Below are 21601 nucleotides of genomic sequence, written 5' to 3'. Positions count from 1 at the left end.
TTTCTTTTCTTTCATTTTTTTTTCTTTAAAAAAATTCAAATAGATATTTGCTCAATATTGTGGCAATAGCTTGGAGCAAATATTGAGGATGTTTTGTTTCTGGGGATTGTGTCAAAGTGACAGCGCCGTGCTGGAGATTTTTAACCCAATTTTCACTCCTCGCCCGTATTTTCTCCAATTTATTTTTTTTCCTTTCGTGCAGATGTTTTCCAGGTAATTTTAACATTAAATTCAATGATTTTGGGAAGGTGTGGTGATGGTGACATTGTATTTTCAGTTGACGCGCAGCTTGAAGAAGAACAACACAGGCTCCAGAGCGTGGAAAGGGGAGAAGAGTGTGTGTGAGTGTTTGCACAGATGCACGAGAAGCGATAGCATGAGCCAGAGTTCCCGGAAACGGGGGCACCCAAGACGTGCGTCTAACTGCCAATGAACCCACGCAATAGCCTGGAACTACTCCTACCGGAAACAAGTGACGACGCAACAATGTACATCCGTGATTGGCGAAAGGCCCTCCGGTCGCCACCGTCATACAAAGTTGGCAATCGCACCCTTCGCTTCCGGACGCACTTTGCGTGGATCCTCATGGGTCTTGCGTGCTTGGTGCTGGTGCTTCTGTACGTGGGGCCGGTGTCCAAGTACCAAGATAGCGGAGCCAGTGTCAATTGGGCCGCTGCACCGAGTCTCAATCCCACGTACAACTACACATACCCCCTGAGTGCCCCAATTGTAACCAATGGCCTCCAGACGTATCGCATTGGCATCATTGCGGACCTCGATACGGAATCCAAGAGCAAGGGTGAGAAGAATATTTGGCGGAGTTACTTCAAACGTGGCTACCTCACCTACCATCCCACAAAGGAGACTGTTGTGGTGTCCTGGGATAAGGGGGATGACACCGAGCTCACCAGCAGCTATGCCCTCAAAGGTAACCCTATTTACCTCCTTTCTTCTACTCAAATAAGCTTTTTTTGAAAATTCTTATAAGAAAGTCAATCATAACGCGTCCAGTTATAAGAGTTGGTGTCCCACAACGTGAAAAAGTTTGTTTATGCGTCAAAATTGATTTATGAGCAGTCTTAGTAGGCTAAGTTGACTTTTTTGTGAAATTTAGTAAATTGATGCATAAAAATGGTCATATCTGTGGTTGTATAATACCTACAGAAATTTTTTGACAGATTTGGAGGTTAGAAATTGACATAAATTTCAATAATTTTCAAGGTCACCTCCAGAACACAAAATGGCGGCTTTTTGTTTTAGCAAAAACAGTTTTTGGCATTTTTTGTTGTCAAGGAATAGTTTTAGTGGTTTCTGATGTTCTAGAAAGTTATAGAGAATTGCAAAACCTTTAATTTGATACCAAGATGAGCAAAATCGGTCAAGCAGTGCAGGAAATATGGCTCTTAGAACTTTTTAAATTCAAGAATTTTTCAAATGGCTATATCTTCTAAATGGCGACATAGATTTTCTTCATTTTCGGACTGGTGAAAGATATTGAGTCAGGTTACAACATATCAAAGTTTAAAAGATTTGCCTAATGGGGATTCGAAGATATTGCCCCTTAAAGTTAGACAATTTTTGTTTTTGATTTTAGCGCCTCTTGCGGATGTTTTTGAAACTTGAAATGTTCTAGACAGTTGTAGGGCTTTTCAATACCTTTCATTTGATACCAAGATGGTCAAAATCGGTCAAGCCGTTCTCGAGTTATATCGAAAAAACACTTTTTGCTTTAGGCCGCCAAATTTGCTAAACCGCTTGACCGATTTTCATGTATGAATTATCGATGAAAACGTCTCACTGAGCTCTACAACATACTAAAATTTCAGACCTCTAGCTGTAAGGGAAGTGGTTGACGATGTTTCAAAATGGCGGACGGCGGCCATTTTGGATTTTGAAAATACGAAAAAATGAAATTTGACACCCACATTTCTATAGAAAACTTCAAACCGGAAGTTTCTATCTGTTACCGTTCTCGAGAGGTTTATCCAATATTTATTCGGATTTCTAACCTAACATTTTTTACCATTACATTCAATTTGGATGAATGAGACAGAAAATCAAAATTGTACTGAATTAATGTGAATATCTTAGGTTAGAAATCCGTTTAAATATTGAACTTACCATACCAAGTTTGAGCCCGATCTGAGGTGGTCGGTTTTTCCGACGATTCCAATACTTGGTGTTGGCCACGAAGTGGAACACCAACTAATTGCATTTATTCTCTCCATGCTCCATTAATCAGTCTCCTGATTGATAGCCTATAGGGGAGGGCATTCATTGAACTCTCTCTCTCTCTTTTCAGATCGTGGAATGGAATTGTCAGAATTGGTGACATTCAATGGTAAATTGCTGTCGTTCGATGATCGAACGGGGCTCATTTATGAGATAATCAATGGGCGCATAGCTCAACCGTGGCTCCTCCTAATGGACGGTGATGGCCAGACAACGAAGGGCTTCAAAGCTGAATGGGCAACTGTTAAGGATCACGTCCTCTACATTGGCTCCATGGGGAAGGAATGGACAACGCCTGAGGGGGATTTTGTCAATAATAACCCAATGTGGGTGAAGGTTGTGTCCCCAAATGGGGAAGTTCGTCACCTAAATTGGGTGAGCAATTTCAAAGCAATCCGTGCAGCAATGGACATCACCTGGCCCGGCTACATGATCCACGAATCCGGGATGTGGAGTCAACTCCACCGCCGATGGTACTTCCTCCCACGTCGTTGCTCCAAGGAGGCCTACAATGAGACGAAAGATGAATTTATGGGATGCAACGTTCTCATTGAGTGCGAAGAGCACTTCCGGACGGTTCGTGTGGCACCCATTGGGGACACAACGAAGCCCACGCATGGATTCTCCTCATTCAAATTCATCCCCGGCACGGATGATCGTCTCATTGTGGCCCTCAGGACGGAAGAACTCAAAGGGAAGACCTCAACATTCATCACAGCGTTCAGCATTAATGGGAAAGTTCTCCTGCCCGAAGAGCGCATTCCCACAGATTACAAATTCGAAGGGATTGAATTTATCTGAATTGTTTTTTTTTCTAGAGAGAGTGAAAAAACAATTTCTCAATGTGACTCATAAAAATCGTGAATGAAGGACGAAAAATCAAATTTTTTTTAGTTAATTAATCAGTATTGTGAATAAGAGAAAAGTTAATGAGAGGAGAATGTTGTAAATAGAGCCGCGAGTGCGCGTATGTTAACCAAATTGCAATGCGAGACGGAGGGCTTTTAAGTAAATAAATAAATAAATAAATAAATAAATGTTCTTATAAATCATAAAAGAATTGTCTTTTAATATACTTCAAGGATCTTGTGGAAATAAGTTAAAAAATTGATTTTTTTATTACATTTTTGTTCTCAATGTGTTTGATGTAATAAAAAATTAAAGAATTTTACATATTTTAAGGATTTAATAAAGGAAGAAAAAAAAGAAAATAATACAAAATCATCAGATCGAGTTAAAACTAGGTCAATAGACCTTATAATGAGGGACGCAGACAACGCAATATTACAAAATCACGTGTTAGCACAAAAAATCTGCAAGATATGCAATTTTTTTTTGTTTATGAAATGCTGACATTTTCCTTAGTATTGTCAATTTTTTTCTTTGAGACAAACGTTGGCCAAAAAAATATCTATTTGCATTTTATTAATACCTACAGATAATTTTAATTAAAAAGTTTCTTAACACATTAAGGATGGATTTTATACACGAAAATTACGAGACGTGTAAACAAATAGATAATTTATGCGGTCTAAAATGTTTACCCGGCTGGTCCATAGTTAATTTTGTTACACCAGCAATACACAAACAATTCGATTGATATAATATGTACTCTGAAAATATTATTTTACGCGATGTGTAATAAAAAGTAACAGTTTCGTGGAACCTAAAAAAATACCAAATGCAATTGACAAAAATTATTTTTGAAACAAAAGTAGTTTCAAAGAAACCCTAAAAACTGATAAAATAAGATTATTAACCCTCCGTATACTGTGAGGGGTAGGTGACCGACCCCAGAGCTATATTTTGAATATTTGCGGCTTAGTTAGAGGTCAATCCGACCGCCAGAAAAAAAGTTATTAACAAAAATGTAAGAAGAGGGAATTCAAAAATTGGTGTAACAGTCAAATTTATTCCTTTTAGCTGTGTTTCTTTCAGACACAGCTTTTGTGTACCGAGCAAAATCGAAAGTCGTCAGATCGGGCTCAAACTTGGGATGAGCACGAATTAGGGTCCCTACATTCCAAAAAACGTATGCGCCAAAAATTTTTTTTTCCGGCCGGCCGTCCGGCCGGCCGGACCATAAACCTAAATTGCAAGAGAACGGTAATAGATAGAGACTTGCGGTAAACGGCAAAGTTTAAATATCGACCTGAAGAAATCCGAATATGATGTCAAATCCACCCCCCCCACCCTTCCGTCCGCCATTTTGAATAACCTCAAAATTTTGTTTTCGCTATATCTCAGCCCCTATTATAGCTAGAGGTCTGAAATTTTGATATGTTGTAGGGGCCATCAAGAGCTTTCCAACGATACCTCATTTTCGAAAATCGGTCAAGCCGTTTAGTCAATATGGCCGCCACAATTTTTCATCGAAAATCGACCATAACATGAAAACGGCTTGACCGATTTTGATCAACCCGGGGTCAAATGAAAGATCTCAACAAACCCTACAACTCTCTAGAACATTCGAAGTTTCAAAAGTGACCGCTAGAGGGCCAAAAATCAAAAACAAAATTTTCGATTAGTTTTCGATGAATATCTCGAAAACGGCGACATAAATTTTCTTCATTTTTTGATATGTTGTAGCTGACCATATTATCTAGCTTCATGCCAAAAATGAAGAAAATCTATGGATCCGTTCTCGAGATATAGCCTTCCAAAGTTGGCATGTCATATCTCAGGTTCTACAAGTCCGATCTTGATCAACTCAAGCGCAAATGAAAGGTTTCGAGAAACCCTACAAATGTATAGAACATTGCAACTTCGAGAAATGACCGCAAGAGGCGCTAAAATCGAAAACAAAGTTTTCGAAAATTTCGAACTCGAATTTTTCGAAAATGGCGACATAATTTTTTTTTCATTTTTCGATATGTTATAGCTGACTTCAAGACCTTTCAAACAAAAAAAATTTATGAAAATCTATGGATCCGTTCTCGAGATATGGCGTTTTAAAGATTTCTTAGGGTATGACTTTTCAACTTTTCCCGACTTTGCGCGTTTTTAAACTAATTCGCGTTCTAGTTTGCTCTCGCAAAATTGGTTACACTGAAAGAAACACAGCTCCCGTAAGCTTGGTCAGCTTACCAGTACATTTTTTTCTTCCATTGCCACTCTTCGTCTCTTTCTAGATGTTTCTAACCCAAAAAAAAATCATCCAAAAATCCATTGAAAAGTTAATTTTTGTGTTCTAAAATAGACAAAAGACTTCTTAGGGAGTACCAAGGAGACTATTAAATCGATTAAATCTCATTTGACCGAAAGAATTTGCTTATTTGCTAGGATTTCTATGGGGTCGGTCAGCTCCCCCAATAGTAATGCGCGTGAGTATTTTGGTCACAGTATATGGAGGGTTAAATAATACAAAAAAAATCTCACAGTTCTAAAATAATCTGGAACTAATTAATTAACCCTTTCACGTCCACGTGAAAGAGAAACATTGAAACATTTGATCTTTTCATAACGATTATTCAATGGATGCCCTCAGAGGACATTTTTCAGTTTAAACGCCTTCATTGGCCTCATTTATGCAAATTCAACAGACTTTCAACATGGAAAAACAATTTAAAAAATTGAGAAAAAAATATGTTTCAAGTTTAGATCAATGTAGGACCCAAAAGAACGTCAAAGGGTTAAATTAGCTTCATTGTATTTCTTACTTCTGCGAAACTATACTATTTTTTTTTATTTTTTATGCGCTGCAGTTTTTTTGGTTTATCATGTTTCCTAAATATTAACCCTTTTGCGTTGTTTGGGTGCTAACATAAATGTTTTTCAAAAAAAAATTAAATTCACGTAGTAGAGGCCAAGAAAAGAAATTTTTCCTGCAAACTTCTGAAAGCTTTCGAAGAATCAAATAAACGTGGACAAGAAAGGGTTAAGGGCTCTACAAGAAAAGTCATTTAACCATTTTTTGATGATTTTTCATTTTACTCATTTTACCCATTTTACTAATAAAATAAATTACCTTTTTGGATTTTTTACATCCATTTGACGACATCTGGAGTCCTCATGGATTTTTTTATAAAAGAAAAGTTTTAGGATCATTTTTGAGCAAAATCTCTTAAAAAAATCTCAATCTTTTATTTTTAATGAAAAAAAAATCTTTTAATATCTTTTCAACATTTCTTGAACAAAAATTAAATTCCTGCTCAACCCTGCTAAACCTATTCACCCCATTTTGGCATACAGGAGAGACCTTATAAATGCTTATTTATGAATTTCAAGTGCAATTCATTCATTCTGTGAGTGCTAAATTGATTGATAAATAATTCCAAATTATTCACCATTTGTCAATTTAAATAATTGATTAACCTTTGCAGAACTCCACACCCCAACCCCCCCTCTCTCTCTCTCTCTCTCTTGTTTCTGTCCTCCCTTTTAATCTCATGAATTTCTCATTATATTTGCACAGATATTATGTAACTTTATGCACCCACTGTGGGGTATATTTTGAAATGAAAATCGATACATTTCTCCGCGCTGCTGCTGGATATTTCTTTTTAAAACAACCACCACAAACACGTTGTGCGGGGGAGGTGCAATGCCAAAAAGAGTTTTTAATGGTAGGTAAAACACGTACATTGCGCGAAGAAGAGCTTAATGAGCGATTCTACCCAGCAAAGAGAGAGAGACAAAATGAATTAATCACATTTTAATGCGTGCGGAAGATTTTGAATTGTGTGGGTGTTCAAATTACCACCCACATCTCCCCGGGATGGGTTTGTGCAAGAAGAGAAGAAGAGAAGAAAAAACATTGCCTCATATCCTCCCACTCGTTGAGAGATTTACTCCAATATTTTGATGCTTTTCCATGATGGGGAAATTGAAAAAGGAAAATGCGCCGAAATAAGCCCAAAAGGTGTGTTGTGTGTGGAAATTCATGTGGCGCGAAATCCATGAGAGCGCCCACCCAAAATAGCACTCAATGTGAATGAGAGAGCCGCATGATGTAATGTACAATGTGTGGAGAGTAGAGTTGGGTCGTCACAATTACAAAATTCATTCATTTCTTTACATTCTAACAGTAATTTATAGAAGGATTTTAGAATAAAAGGCTTTGGCTTTTCTAAAGATTTTTTTTTTGTATTAATTCAGATTTTTCTTCGTTGACTTTAACCCTTGGAGGATTTTTCTGGCCACCATGGTCAATTTGACTTGTTTTTTAATTAGTCTCAAAATTAAAATTTATTTAACATTTCATGATAAATTCTACATCTGCAAATAGGGAAATTCAATTAGCTCAAGTTCGTAGAAAGAAAACATAAAAATGAAATATTCTTTTAAGATAGAATTGAGATCATGACTTGCGGTTAGAAACCTTGATCTTCTAAGGCTTCTAAGGTTAATAACATAAAAATAGCATAAAAAGTTTTTTTTTCATAATAAAAAGGAATAGATCTGGATAAAAGAAGAGAGTTCTCGAACTTCTTGTGAGTTTGAAGAATTTCAATTGAAAAATGGCAATTCTGAAGACAAAGTTTTCAAAAATTCCAAAAATTTTCTAGGATAATCTGGGTTAAAAACTTGTAGAGAAATCTCATGATCCGATTTTGATTAAAAAAATCATAAAAGATAACTTAAGTAATTTTTATCTGATTTTTGAAGAATTCAACAAAGTATTAAAGTTTGAAATATTACACTAAAGATTTGTGATAAAACTAGCGAATACCAGTTTTGTCCTCCAGTATTAAGTGCATAAAAATGACATAAAAATTTTTAATTTTAACACAAATTTAATCAATTACTTAAAAGAAGAATTTTAGAGTTTTTCATGAGAAATATGTAGAATTTTACTTGAAAATTGGCAACTTTGAAGTCAAAATTTTACTGAGAAAATCTGAGTTAAAATTGACAGAAGAATCATGAACAGATTTTGATAAATTCAAAAATCACTAACTTAAGTAACATAACTGATTAACAAGGATTCGATGAAGTAAAGAAATATCATAAAAAATCCTAATTTATTTTAATCTGAAACTTATGACTTTTTTTTAAATAAATTAAAACTTATTAAAATCGGTTCAAAAATTTGTTTATTCTCACTGGATTTTCATAACCAATTTTGAATATTGTCTCAGATGTTTCAAAAAATGTACCTATTTAAAATTGAAAAGCTTAATCCGCGTTAAATCAAATAACGGAGTAGAGATTCTGATAAAAATCTTTTCTTTGTTAACAATTTAAAATTTGTTGTAAGATTTGTTGTAATCGTTCTGTTGTCGTTCTAAATAAGAAAAAAAAAAGAATTAGTTGTTCCAGAAAACAGCCAGAAAGATTTTTCAGAACCAGAAGATATTTTTTTTTCTTTAAGGAACCCTGGAAAAGTAATTTTCCTTCAAAAACCCGATTAAAGAAACAAATAAAAAAAATGTCAAATTCTTTAAGATTTTTTCTTAGAATACAAAAAATTTTACAACTGACCAATTGTAAGAAAATAAAAGATTTATGTATATCAGAATCTACCCAAATATTTCATGTTTTTTATCAAAATCAAGCACAAAAATCCAGAATCAGACATTTTACTAAAAAATCTTCCTTTTTTTTCAAAAAGTAACGGTCTCATTAAAGAAAATTTTCTTAACACTTGGAGGACCCAACATTTGGCACAACGCGGAGGATCAAATTGGTAATAAGTACCAGTTGATAAAATATTCTCAATAATTTATTATTAATCAGTTTATTGAACGAGGATCGAAAGTTTCACTAATTCTTGATCTCCTTCAAGCATTCCTGCACCTAATTACTAAATATTTAATTGAGAAAATCGTTACTGGAAAAAAATTGCGTAGAATCGATGCAAAATTGCCAATTCAAACGACTTTTTTAGCTGCAGTTTTGCTTAATTTATTATTGCGCCTAAATCATCACAAACTTTGATTCTTCAAGTAACTTTTTAGTCACTTCCGGCAATAAAATTGGTCCATATTAATGATTTTCACTGGAGAAAAGTGAACAAGAGTACGTTATTTGAGAAATATGGGGAAACATAACCTCAAAACCATGGCTGAAATGTATGGGATTTTGACTGGTAATGATTACCAATTTGATCCTCCGCGTTGGATTCTGACTTTGACCTCAATTATCTTCCAAATAAAAGACTTTTCTCGCGATTTTCTTTCTGCTATCTTAAAGTAATTAAAATTCCCTACACATAGATGCTAAATTCATCGAGATAAGTCCAATAGATTTTATTTTGTGACGATTTTAAGGTTTCAATTGGTACCAATTACCAGTAAAGTCCTCCGAGTGTTAAAAAAGGAAAATTCCTATACAACTGTCGAATTATAAAAAAAATAAAAGATTTACATCTGAATCTACCCAAATGTTTTAATTTAATAAATTTTATCAAAATCGACCACAAAAATCCTGAATTCATTTTTTTTAATCAGACATTTTACTAAAAAATCTTTCTTTTTTTTTCAAAAAGTAACGGTTTTGTTAAAAGAGATTTTCTTAGAAAAAAATTATATTTTTTTCACAAAATGAACAAAAGTCTACACCACGAGTAGACGGAGTAACATGACTGCTGCCCATGCCTGGCGAGAGAAACGAGGAGAGGAAAATTGATTTAAAAATCAATAGTCGTGGCTGAGCGAGGAATCCACTTCATTCGGCGGAGTGTTGTCACCGTAAAAAGTTCTCTCGTGAACCGCGTGCTTCCTTGTTGCGTTTGTCACCATGACCAGGAGGTGAGTAGCACCGCACGCACCACACACGCAGGGAGCGATGACCGATAGACACGAGGATGATGGGCAGGAGGAGGAGGAGGAGGGCGACTGGGAGTATGCGAAGCGCGGAATCGCTCTGTGGCTCAACAATCAGCCCGACGAGGCGGAGGAACACCTGCACAGGCGGACGGACAATCTTCAAACCATGATTGCCTATACATTCATCAGCTGCATGGTGAGTCATCATTTGTCTGGTTGAGGCGTGAGTGACGTTGATGTGTGCTTTTGCTTCTCTTTTGAAGAACGCTGTGATCTCATTTGAGATGGAAAAAATCGAGCGAGCACAGCAGGTGCTCCAGAGTGTTGAGCAGCGATGCGGAGGTGCCCAAAATGGGTGGTTTCACTCTGTAAAGTCGATTTTTTTCGGCTCAAATGATGCCCCAAAGTCCCTGGCAATGCGCCTGGAGACACAGATTATCCTGGCTGACACACAACTCTGCTCGGCGATACTCACATTCCTCACGCAGGATCTCAGTGGCTACATGAAGGGTATTTGGTTGCTGAAGAAGGCGTGGAATGAGTACCAGCAGACACATAGTGAGCTCGTTGGCATCTACGGGAGACTCAGGGCACGCAAGACCACGGATACCGTGGCAAGGAGACCAAAGTATGGAATTGTACAGAGTGTGAGTGAGTACCTGCTGGGGAATGCCTTCTCGGCGCGCTTCTTTGAGCGTCCACCCATCAAAATTCCCCGCAGCAAGTCCACGGGGCACAGCTTAGCCACTAGTGAGGCACACAGTGCTGCAAATCCGTCCAGAAGTAGTGTTAGTATGCGAACAAGTCAATCCACGGACTTTGCCACGGCCAGCCCCCTTCCGGAGATTGACGAGGCAACCGTTGAGCGGCTCATGGGTGCTGTGAATTTTGGGTATGGGCTCTTTCAGCTCAGCATCTCCCTCCTGCCGCCCAATATCCTCCGGATGATTAGTTTTCTCGGCTTCGAGGGGAATCGCAATACAGGTCGCTCCTGCTTGGAATACTCTCGCTCCACGGATGACATTCGTGCACCCCTGGCCACGCTGGCACTTCTCTGGTACCTCACAATTGGCACGCAAATCTTCGCATCCACCGAGCTGAGTTGCAGGGACGCCGCTCGGGATGCTGCAGCAATTCTCGCGCAAACAGACAACCAATACGGCTCATCGTCGCTGCATCTCTTCTTCCGGGGACGTGTTGCACGTATGCGGAGTGAAATTGACGTCGCTCTGGACTTTTTTCAACGTGCCTATCGCGTGGCAGCGCAATCGGAGATGCGTCTTTTGTGCCTCCACGAGGTGGGTTGGTGCCACCTCATCCGGATGGAGTATGAGGATGCCACGGAGGCATTTCACTGCCTCGGGCATGCCACGCAATTCTCCAAGAGCTTCTTCATCTACCTCGTGGCCATTTGTCAGGGTGCCAGTGGGAAGTTTGATGATCTCCCCATCTTGCGCAATGAGCTGCAGCATCACCTCCAATCGGCAACGTCCAAAGAAACGGAGATTCAGCGCTTCCTCGTTGGGAGGCACACGCAAATGCCCGAAGAGACCACTGACGCCACCTTCTGGCGCTACCTCACCTACGAGATGCTCTTCCTGTGGAACACCCTCGAGATCTGCAGCCCCGCCATTCTGGACACAATTGCCATTGACTGTGCCAAGCCCCAGGAGACAATAAAGGAACCCATCGAGGGTCTAGCAAAGCTCATCCTCGGCACATGCCACGAGCTACGTGGACAACATGCGGATGCCATTAATGCCTACCGGGAGTGCATTGAGGTACGTCAGACCGGCAGCACGGAGTTCCTCCACATTCCTGCCTTTGCCCACGTGAGACTGGCTCTCCTCCTCATGGCGCAAGGGGGCACCCAGCAGCACGAGGAGGCGCGTAGTCTCCTCCGGAATGCCCAACAATTCAAGGGCTATGACTTTGAATGTCGTCTCAGTGTGAGAATCAATGCGGCTCTCAAGCAACTCGCGGCTTAAGTTCTCTCTCTCTCTCTTCTGCGGATTCTTATTCTATATGTACATTAATCTGTTACAGTCTCAAATGGAAATTTGGTAAAAATGGGCTTTTATTTTATAAATTATTTAGATTAATGTAACATTCGTGATAAGTTATCTAGTCGAAAAATACTTAATACTCCATTTCATTGTTAATGTTTAAGTTTTTTAATTAAAAGAATAAAATAGGTTTAATTTTAATTTAATTGTTTGTTCATAACATTTAGTACAGCAGAAGTAATTGGAAATCTAACCACAACCTCTAAATAAAGAAACTAGGACATGTGTAGTCCCAATTTTTTTTTTAGGATCATCTCAGAATTTGATTCTGATTAATTTCCCATTGAAATTGGGGTCATACAGGTTGAGATCTCTGAGCATTTTCCCATTTTCATTTTCGCCATATAATTTTTTTCAAGAATTGGAATAAAATTCAACAAATGGCGCCACGAGTACTCATAATAATAGATAATGAGGTAGATTCTGATAAAATCTTTTCTTCTCTTTTCTAACAACTGAAAAGATGTTTTAAAATTTTGACAGATCGAGGGTTGGAAAATATACTATACTAACTCATTTTTTTCTATCGTCGTTCTAAAAAAGAAAAAACAAATAATTTGTTATTCAGGAAAATAGTCAGAAAGATCTCTGAAGAGGCCAAGAAAAGTAATTTTCCTTCAAACAGGAAAAACAAAGGTGAAACAAAATGTATAGATCCTATGAGATTTTTCCCGGAATACCAAAAATCTTATAACTGACGAATTGTAAGAAAAGAAAAGGTTTTTGTCAGAATCTATCCCAATATTTGACAAATTTTTGTTTTTTGTGACTTTTTTTTAAAAGAATTTATGCTCTGGTGTTATGTTTTTAGTGTATTTTATCTATTTTATGATTTTTTGTTAAATATCTAACACAAAACATTTTTAATTAATTCGTTTGATTTACAAAATTAATGTTTCTGATTTTTGGGAATTAAATTAATTTCACTGACATTTTGCCCATGAAAAACTCCTGGAAAAATTCTATTTTGTGCTTTTCACGTGAAGCATTTAATTGCATTGATAAATTAACAAAAATTTGTTGGAATTCATTAACAATTCAAATTGAATGCAATGGAGACGCCTGGTGTGTCTGTTATCAATTTATCTTCATTTCGAACGAACAACTGTGAATAGACTCCTCTTTTGTTGAAAAAAAAAATTCTTGAGAAGTTTAAAAATCTAAAAACAATTAAAATCCACAAATTAATTATAATTAATTTTTTTAAATGATTCAAGCAGTTAAGTTTACGATATTTTTTATTATTAAATATTAGATAAAAAAAATAGAAAAATATTCTCTCTGAGAAAAGTCCCATTTTGACCAATTTCCACGTGGATCCAGTAACGCATTATATCTTTTATTTGGCACTCAAATTAATTTATAAACACACCTTTTAGTAGCCAATGCGAGTTGTCTCGGGGTGGAGTAAATAAAACTCGTGCACCTGGAAGATTTTGCGTTGAGATTTGCAAAGAAAGTTGAAGAAAAAAAAATCGCTTCAATGTAAACTCAAAGAGAGCGGAATTTTCCTCACAATTCTCATCATATTTACAGTGCCGAGAAAAATAATAGGACCACCAATATAGGTTTTAAATGTACCCTTGACTTCAATCGCCAATATCTCAGGCTGTGGGGAACAGATTTTGAAAAGTGGCATAGATTCGGAAAGCTACATTCATCCCCTTTCCAACGATGGTAGATTTTCGAAAATCGGCCCATCCGTTAAATTTTGGTAGATGATTGAACAGAAAGTGGCATTTTTTGTATGGGTCTACCTGAACGATTGTCAAAAATCAGCCCCTCAACGGATTTTGATCACCCCGGCAGTTTTGGACAGGGGAAGAATGTAGCTTTCAGAGTTTTTTGAAATTTTGAAAATCGGACACCCAGAAAAAAAGTTAGACGGGTTTTTGTGAGTGGTCCTATTTCAATAATTTAAGGGTTAAAATGCTTCCTAATTTACACAAAGTTTCATAACAAATTTTTATTTTTTTTTAGGAAAAATTTATTTTCGCAAGCTATAAGCCTTTTAACTTTATTCAATTAAATTCAAATAAGCACTTAAAAAAAATAAAAATTTACAAAAACTTGTTATGAAACTTTGTGTAATTTCACCCTTAAATTATTGAAATAGGACCACTCACAAAAACCCGTCTAACTTTTTTTCTGGGTGTCCGATTTTCAAAATTTCAAAAAACTCTGAAAGCTACATTCTTCCCCTGTCCAAAATTGCCGGGGTGATCAAAATCGGTTGAGGGGCTGATTTTTGACAATCGTTCAGGTAGACCCATACAAAAAATGCCACTTTCTGTTCAATCATCTACCAAAATTTAACGGATGGGCCGATTTTCGAAAATCTACCATCGTTGGAAAGGGGATGAATGTAGCTTTCCGAATCTATGCCACTTTTCAAAATCTGTTCCCCACAGCCTGAGATATTGGCGATTGAAGTCAAGGGTACATTTAAAACCTATATTGGTGGTCCTATTATTTTTCTCGACACTGTATGTACAATTTTCACTTCTTCACACTAATTTAGACACGCGCACGGCAAAACACAAAATTCTCTTCTTGTTAAAATGAATTAATTAACCCTTAAAGAAAATTACTTTCCCTCTGTTTTAGAATGAGAAAAGGAAGCAAAATTGCTGAAAATGGGATGAAATAAAAAAAACAAGTTTTGCAGGCAAAAAAATCCTCTTATTAATGTAATTTGACCTTACAATGTACTTATAGATAGAAGAGAAAAGAAAATCCACGTAAATTAACTTACACGTTTAAATTTGAGAAAATAAAATTAATTTAAAAAAAAAGAAGAGTCCTTTACATGGAAACGATGTGATTTCAACTCTTCTTGCGCTTCCGATTCTTTCTGTACCCTTTTCCGTACCATCCAGCTTGAATTTTTGGCTCACGCACCTCATTCTCCAGCTTTGGGCGCTTCTCATCGCATCCCGTCATCGTCTCATCGGACACACTATTCTCCTCCTCAATGGAAGACATTTTCACCCCACCACCGCCGCTGCCCTCTTCGTCAGATTCCTCATTGTCCGTGTAGTCACAGCATTCGCAGACAATCATCCTGCCATTGCGTTCGGCCGTGACCTGAAAGTCGGGCTTCCGTGCCGGATAGAATTGGCACACGAGCTCCCCGTAGTTGTCGAAGCAGAACTCACATTCGGCATTTGTAGCGCCCTTCATTTGGAAGATGGGAATGAAAATCGACCCCCAGAGATCCATGTCCGATGGTGGCGGATTGATAATACTGTGCAAGCCCGAGTATGCGTAATTCGTGTCATACCAATACGGTAGAGAGCCCTCAATGGCTTTGTAGTAATTCAAGAGGTCCTTGTAGTAGTCCTCGGGGGATTTCTCTGCAACGACACAAATTGTCGTGCAAAACATTACAAAATGTACTGGTAAGCTGACCAAGCTTTCGAGAGCTGTGTTTCTTTCAGTGTACCAATTTTGTGAGAGCAAACTAGAACACGAATTAATTTAAATACGCGCAAAGTCGGGAAAAGTTGAAAAGTTGAAAAGTCTTCCCCCAAGAAATCTTTAAAACGCCATATCTCGGGAACGGCTCCATTGATTTTCGAATTTGAGCTATCGTTGAAAAGGTCTTAATCTCAACTATAACATACTAAAATATGAAGTAAATCGATAATGGCATTTTCGAAATATTCGAGTTCGAAATTTTCGAAAACTTTGTTTTCGATTTTAGCGCCTCTCGCGGTCATTTCTCGAAGTTGCAATGTTCTAGACATTTGTAGTGTTTCACGAAACCTTTCATTTGCGCCTGAGTTGATTAAAATTGGACTTGTAGAACCCGAGATATGACATGTCAAAGTTGGAACTCAATATTTTCAAAATGGCGACATAAATTTTTTAATTTTTTTTATAAATAAATGTTATAGTAAGCTGTAATATATCAAAAAATGAAGCAAATCGATAATGGCGTTTTCAGGATATTCATCGAAAATTTTGTTTTTGATTTTTGGCCCCCTAGCGGTCACTTTTGAAACTTCGGATGTTTTTAGAGAGTTGTAGGGTTTGTTGAAAGCTTTCATTTGACCCTGGGTTGATCAAAATCGGTTAAGCCGTTTTCGAGTTATGGTCGATTTCCAATAAAAAATTGTAGCGGCCATGCTGACTAAACGGCTTGACCGATTTTCGAAAATGACATATCGTTGGAAAGGTATTGATGGCCTCTACAACATATCTAAATTTCAGATTTTTAGCTATTACAGGGGCTGAGATATAGGCAAAACAAAATTTTGAGGTTATTCAAAATGGCGGACGAATTTGACCTCGTAATCGAATGTCTTCCGGTCAATATTTAAACTTTGCCGTTTATCGCAAGTCTCTATCACCATTCTCTTGCAATTTAGCGATATGTTTCGACCGGACGGCCGGAAAAAATTTTTTTTGTAATGTGGGGACCCTAATTCGTGCTTATCCCAAGTTTGAGCCCGATCTGACGACTTTCGATTTTGCTCGGTACACAAAAGCTTTGTCTGAAAGAAACACAGCTAATCTTCTTCATTGGCAAATGGCCAAGAAAAGTCAGCCTGCAGGGAAAATTCTCTTCCAAAGAAATGGTTGCATTTTCACTGCTGTGTGAGGCTCAATTTCAGCACCTTTTCATCCCAAAATATTTACATTCATTTTCCAAAGAGCCACGCATAATCCAAAAAAGTAGAATGGCTCTATTTAATCACCCACACAACCCAAAAATAGTTCGTAATTTGGGTTCTTTTTGTGATCTTTGTGTAAACATATGGTTTGAAATTAGTCTCCTCTCAAAACAAACATCCTCCTCTTGCTAAAAGGAATCAATCTCAATGGCTTTCAAAATAATGGATAATTTCTCCTCAATTAGACACAATTTAAAAGAGATTTGAGAGCAATTAATTAATTATTTACTGTTTATCGAAAGAGGAAGTTGAAATTCAATTTAATTCAATTTGATCACAAATGAATTGAAAAATCATAATTTTTTGTTTTTTTTATGCAAAATCTTTGACTTTTTTATTTATAATAATTTATAATGAGGTACCCATAAAAATAATTCAGTAAAAACAAAAGGAAATTAAAACATTTTTGAAAGCAAAAATGATTTTGCAAAATACTTACATAAAAATTAATTTTAGACCGATTGAATGAGTCAAAATTTTTCCAAAAATTCATTTAAAAAAAAAATAAATGGACTTTACTTATTTCTGTAGAAGAAAACCTTTAAGGGGGGTCTCTTGGGAAAACTGTTGGAATTTATACATTTTTAATGTTTTCATTTTTCTTTGGGGTTTTTCATAAACTTGGTTAAACATGTTGGTTACATTTATAGCCAAATATTGAAATGTAAGAAAATCACTTTTCGCCATATTAGGTTCGACGCCATCTTGTGATTTTTCGACTTTTCCACAGAACGGCTCTAAAATACAAAGGTAAGTTTTTCTCAGGATCTACTGGATGGATTTTGATGGGGTAAAAAGCAAATGGAAGAGTAAGCATCAACGAACAATGTACCAGAACAAATTTTGGAATTTCGACTTTGAAGCTGAGAAAAGTAGAAAAATATTCTTATGTACTTTTCATAGCTTCTGAATGGAAATTCAAAAATTCATTCCGGTACATTCTTCGTTGATACTTCCCCTTTCATTTGCTTTTTACCCCATCAAAATCCATCCAGTAGATCCTGAGAAAAACCTACTTTTGTGTTTTGAGGAAAATCATGAGATGGCGGGAATTGATTTTTTACTCTTCAATAATAAGTCTTTAATTGTGACCAACACCGGAAAACCAAGTTTAAGAAAAACCCCAACGAAAAAAGAAAATATTGAAAGTGTGTAAATTCCGATAATTTGCCCAAGAGCCCCCCCATAATGGATAAACTTGGTAGATAACCTGCTTAAAAACTTATAAAAAATCTTCAAGAAATCTTTAAGAAATTCTTATTTGAAAATTTATAAAAAAAAGATTTGAAGAGTTTCTCAAGTATCTTCTGAGAAATATGATTAATTTTTTTTTTTATCAAAGATGTTGTTCAATGAAAAGAATTTTTAATTATCATAAAATTCCTTTTTTATCTTTAAATTAACCTTTAAAGAATTTTTCCCCGAAATTTTCTAATCATTTTAAGTTTTTTCTTTCAGCACTTTTTGTCGTTCTTTTTATAATATTTTTTTTTATCTAATCTCCCTTCAATTCTTATCTTGAAAAGTCCCTCAAAAAGCAAATGAAAACGATAACACTTTGCGTGTGCTTGAAGAGTTAATTTTGATAAGAATTTTTGTTAAAGAAAAAAAAGCTGCTACTCACCATTTTCGTGTGATGCATTCTGGTGGGAATTCCCATCTCTCCTGCCCGTGGCCGCCGCATCGGTGACGGGAAAGAGGAATCTCTTTTCAGTTTTTAGCCGGAAATTCCGCAAATTTCTTAGGGCATTGCTGAATTGCATCTTCGCCACGTTTAGCAGTTGCTCCCCGAGCAGTTCTGAGCTACTCCTATCACAGCTTGCATTGCCCTCACTGGGATACTGCCCAGAAATCGCCGTGTGGGGCTCACGGGAGGATATTTCCGGCTGGGAGATCAAAGGAGACGACTCCGATGCTGCAGCACCCTCGGGGATGCTGTCATCCGTGGAATTCTTCTCGGGAGTCTTGAAACTCAAATCCAATGGACTATTGGATGAGTCGGAAGTGTCCACTTCCTCCTCCTTTTCAGTCTCTACTACCCTTTCTTCCGTCATTGATTCACCTGAGTTTTCATAATCAACTAAACTACTTTTCTTACAGCTAAAAGTCTTATCGGCATCTACGCTATTTACTGCTTCTTGAGAGTCCTCCGGCGGTGGTTCCTGCTCTTCCACAATCTCATCTTTAATCTCAATTTTTTCCACTTCTGAAGCACTTTCAATGGATTCCTTCCTTTCTTCTTCTTTCTTAACTTCCGGACTCATTTTATTTCCTTCTTCTTTAACTTCTCCTTCAATCTTCACTTCAGCAGGCTCATCCTTAGCTCCTGAATTCTCTGTTTTTGGTTCTTCCTTAACTCCCGGACTTTCTTCTGCTTTTAGCTCATCCTTAACATCTACACTCTCCGCATTGATTTCTCCTTTAACTTCCACTTTTACATCACTTGGTTCCACTTTCACTTCAACTTCCACCACGGGGCGTTCACTGGAGAGATCAAGAGCTTCCTGGGAGTCCTCAAAGGGCTCCTCGAAAGGTTTCTTCTCATCCTCGAGCGTTGTTTCACTGCATTCCAGTTCATTTTGCGATTTGAGCATCGGCTGGCTCACGGTGTGCAATTCCAGGGAACTAAGGAGACTCGCATGGGCAAAGATGGGATCCTTCAGTCTCTTGTAGTCCGGCACGACAATATTGAGCTGCTTCATCACGAGCATCATCACTTGGTCGCATTTCCCATTTATTTTGAGGGCTGCAACGCTATCTTTGGGTGTCCACTGGAGGTTGACAATGTACAATTTGGGGCGCTTCTTTGCCGGACGATCCATTGCCCAGAGCCATGAATACTTCTTCAGGACTTTCAAGCTGGAACCGAGGCAGAGAATTACATCCGCTTTCTCTGATTGGGCACATGCGCCGGCCCAATTGAGGGGCCACCGGAGGCACCCTCGTTCCCCGAAATGCACAATGGTGTCCACAAGGGGCTTCCCGCAGATGTGACACCGTCTCATAGTCTTATGGTTATACCTGGAAGCACATTTTCAGGGAATTGAATACATTGAATAGTCCCTTTGGGGGAATTGAAAGGTTTAGTTTTTATAGTTAATCGTAGTAGGCGTATGTTGCATAGAAAAAGAAATGAATTAGAAGTGACGCCAATGTGAATTTGTTAAAATCATATAAAATAGTGAATAATCTACAAATATTTATGCCACAAAATGAAGAATAGGCACTAATAGTTTAAATACTTTTACAGGAATTCGACGGGGAAAAAGGATGATAGAAATATTGATTGATTTAAAAGCTGTTTGAAGAAAAGGTAACTTCTTACCTTGCTGTGAGTTCTGTGGTGTCAAAGAGCCTCCAGTACTCCACGTTTGGTTTGCAATTCTTACAAGCCTCAATGTACATGTTCCCATGAACTTCCGAAAGGCTATTCCGCGGCAGGCCACTCCTCAGGTGCAAACCATCGCAATTCTGAGACACCACAAAACGCAGCATCTTCCTCCGATGCAGCTCATACAGTGCCATGTGCGTGAATGTTGGCTCTGCCAGTGATAAATCATGCTTCCCAATATCCTTCCCCTGTGCCAGCAGCGTCCAAATCCCATTGCTCCCACGATAGTCCGGAATCCGGGCAGATGTACTAATCCCCGCTCCGGTGTAGCAAATCAAATGCCGGGCACGCGTTATAGCTTCAGCGAGCTTCTTTGCTTTCGTCTCAATCACATCCGGTGGATCCTCCTTCTCCTGAATACGCTCCTTGTACAGCTGCACCTTCTCCCGTCGCTGTGAGATCTCCTTCACAGCCTCCGTGCACGATTCCAGCAGTCGTGTCTCCTCCGCCGTTCGCAATGTCTCACACTTCTGGAGAATCTTCGACACCTACAGCAACATCCGGCGCATGAAAAGAGTGAACAAAATTTTGTAAATAGAGAGCCTCCACAACATGGGCAACAAGCAACACACGCAACGCACCTTCCGCAGGGAGTCTCTCTTCTTCTTCTTCTCGCACTCCTGTGGCTGTGCCGCCTTCCGGCGTGTGGGATAGTTGTCCTGAACGTAAGGTTTTCCTTCGAATTTCCCCATTTTCCGCAATAAACCGATTTTCCTCTTTCACCATTGCAAACCTCCTTCCTCAACGAAATTAATTACACCTACCACCCCTCGCGCCCCCAAAAGCACTCAAATCAGCGGTTTTCAGCACTTCCGCCAGGGCATTCAGGTGCTCATCCTTGTCACTGTACCCCACAAAATGACCTTTTCCACCTTTTTCGTATTTTAATTGAGAAATTTTGAGGAAAATTACAAATTTTTGGTCACCTCGCTGTTTTCTTGTGTAACTGTGTGTGTGTGTGTTGTGTCAAGTCCAAGGGGCAAAGAAGCGGTGCGAATAAATACCCAATATTCGGAATATCTGTGAATGTTCCGAATATTTGTGATTTTTATTGCGAATATTGAGCTACTTAAGTAAACTAATTTTGTCAATAATTGAGTAATAAATGGACTAAATGATTGATTAAAAAAAAGTAAAGAGCAATATATTTAGTCAATAAATTATCAATAATTGAGTTATAATTGACTCAATATTGATAGTATCAATATTGAGCCAATGTAGGTCTATTAATAATTAATAAAATTAAGGAACAATATATTTTGTCAATAAATGATCAATAATTGATTGAGTTATAGTTGACTCAATAATGATAGTATCTATATTGAGCCAATGTAGGTGTGCACAGATGATTAATTATTGAGCAATCAGAATTCACCTGAGATTAACGAATAATTGATCAATCAATTTAATTATTTCAATCATGATTAAACATTCGTTGACTCAATCATCATTTGATCAAGTCAATCGATTGATCATTGATTAATCTCATGTCAATTTAGATTGCTCAAAAATTGACCATTTATG

At 37.6% G+C, this 21601-nt stretch overlaps 3 protein-coding genes across 3 annotated transcripts; 2 read left to right on the top strand and 1 right to left on the bottom strand.

Annotated features, from left to right (window-relative positions):
• The first annotated feature begins 48 nt into the window (after nucleotides 1-48).
• On the top strand, nucleotides 49-3289 carry LOC129786475 (apyrase). Its single transcript, XM_055821547.1, has 3 exons — nucleotides 49-213; nucleotides 278-928; nucleotides 2303-3289. The coding sequence occupies exons 2-3, from the start codon at nucleotides 430-432 to the stop codon at nucleotides 3031-3033; spliced, it is 1230 nt and encodes a 409-aa protein (XP_055677522.1). The 5' UTR covers nucleotides 49-213; nucleotides 278-429; the 3' UTR covers nucleotides 3034-3289.
• Nucleotides 3290-9766: 6477 nt separating this feature from the next.
• LOC129786444 (tetratricopeptide repeat protein 39C-like) lies at nucleotides 9767-12236 on the top strand. Its single transcript, XM_055821484.1, has 2 exons — nucleotides 9767-10137; nucleotides 10205-12236. Exons 1-2 carry the CDS (start codon nucleotides 9961-9963, stop codon nucleotides 11927-11929), a joined length of 1902 nt encoding a protein of 633 aa, XP_055677459.1. The 5' UTR covers nucleotides 9767-9960; the 3' UTR covers nucleotides 11930-12236.
• Nucleotides 12237-14667: 2431 nt separating this feature from the next.
• LOC129786425 (NAD-dependent protein deacetylase Sirt7) lies at nucleotides 14668-21051 on the bottom strand. Its single transcript, XM_055821447.1, has 4 exons — nucleotides 20659-21051; nucleotides 20012-20565; nucleotides 18311-19707; nucleotides 14668-15363 (listed from the first exon to the last, which is right to left on the bottom strand). Exons 1-4 carry the CDS (start codon nucleotides 20767-20769, stop codon nucleotides 14834-14836), a joined length of 2592 nt encoding a protein of 863 aa, XP_055677422.1. The 5' UTR covers nucleotides 20770-21051; the 3' UTR covers nucleotides 14668-14833.
• Nucleotides 21052-21601: the final 550 nt, after the last annotated feature.

The sequence above is a fragment of the Lutzomyia longipalpis genome, chromosome 1 (genome assembly GCF_024334085.1).
Source record: "Lutzomyia longipalpis isolate SR_M1_2022 chromosome 1, ASM2433408v1".
Taxonomy (NCBI): domain Eukaryota; kingdom Metazoa; phylum Arthropoda; class Insecta; order Diptera; family Psychodidae; genus Lutzomyia; species Lutzomyia longipalpis.
This window is presented reverse-complemented; position numbering and strand designations above follow the sequence as displayed.

Excerpts from the sequence above, each read along its gene's own strand:
- LOC129786475 (XM_055821547.1), top strand. The coding sequence starts at position 430 with ATGAACCCACGCAATAGCCTGGAACTACTCCTACCGGAAACAAGTGAC. Across the intron at positions 929-2,302 it reads CAGCAGCTATGCCCTCAAAG|ATCGTGGAATGGAATTGTCA; the intron begins GTAACCCTATTT and ends CTCTCTTTTCAG.
- LOC129786444 (XM_055821484.1), top strand. The coding sequence starts at position 9,961 with ATGACCGATAGACACGAGGATGATGGGCAGGAGGAGGAGGAGGAGGGC. Across the intron at positions 10,138-10,204 it reads ATACATTCATCAGCTGCATG|AACGCTGTGATCTCATTTGA; the intron begins GTGAGTCATCAT and ends TCTCTTTTGAAG.
- LOC129786425 (XM_055821447.1), bottom strand. The coding sequence starts at position 20,769 with ATGGGGAAATTCGAAGGAAAACCTTACGTTCAGGACAACTATCCCACA. Across the intron at positions 20,566-20,658 it reads AGAGAGACTCCCTGCGGAAG|GTGTCGAAGATTCTCCAGAA; the intron begins GTGCGTTGCGTG and ends ATGTTGCTGTAG. Across the intron at positions 19,708-20,011 it reads ACCACAGAACTCACAGCAAG|GTATAACCATAAGACTATGA; the intron begins GTAAGAAGTTAC and ends ATGTGCTTCCAG.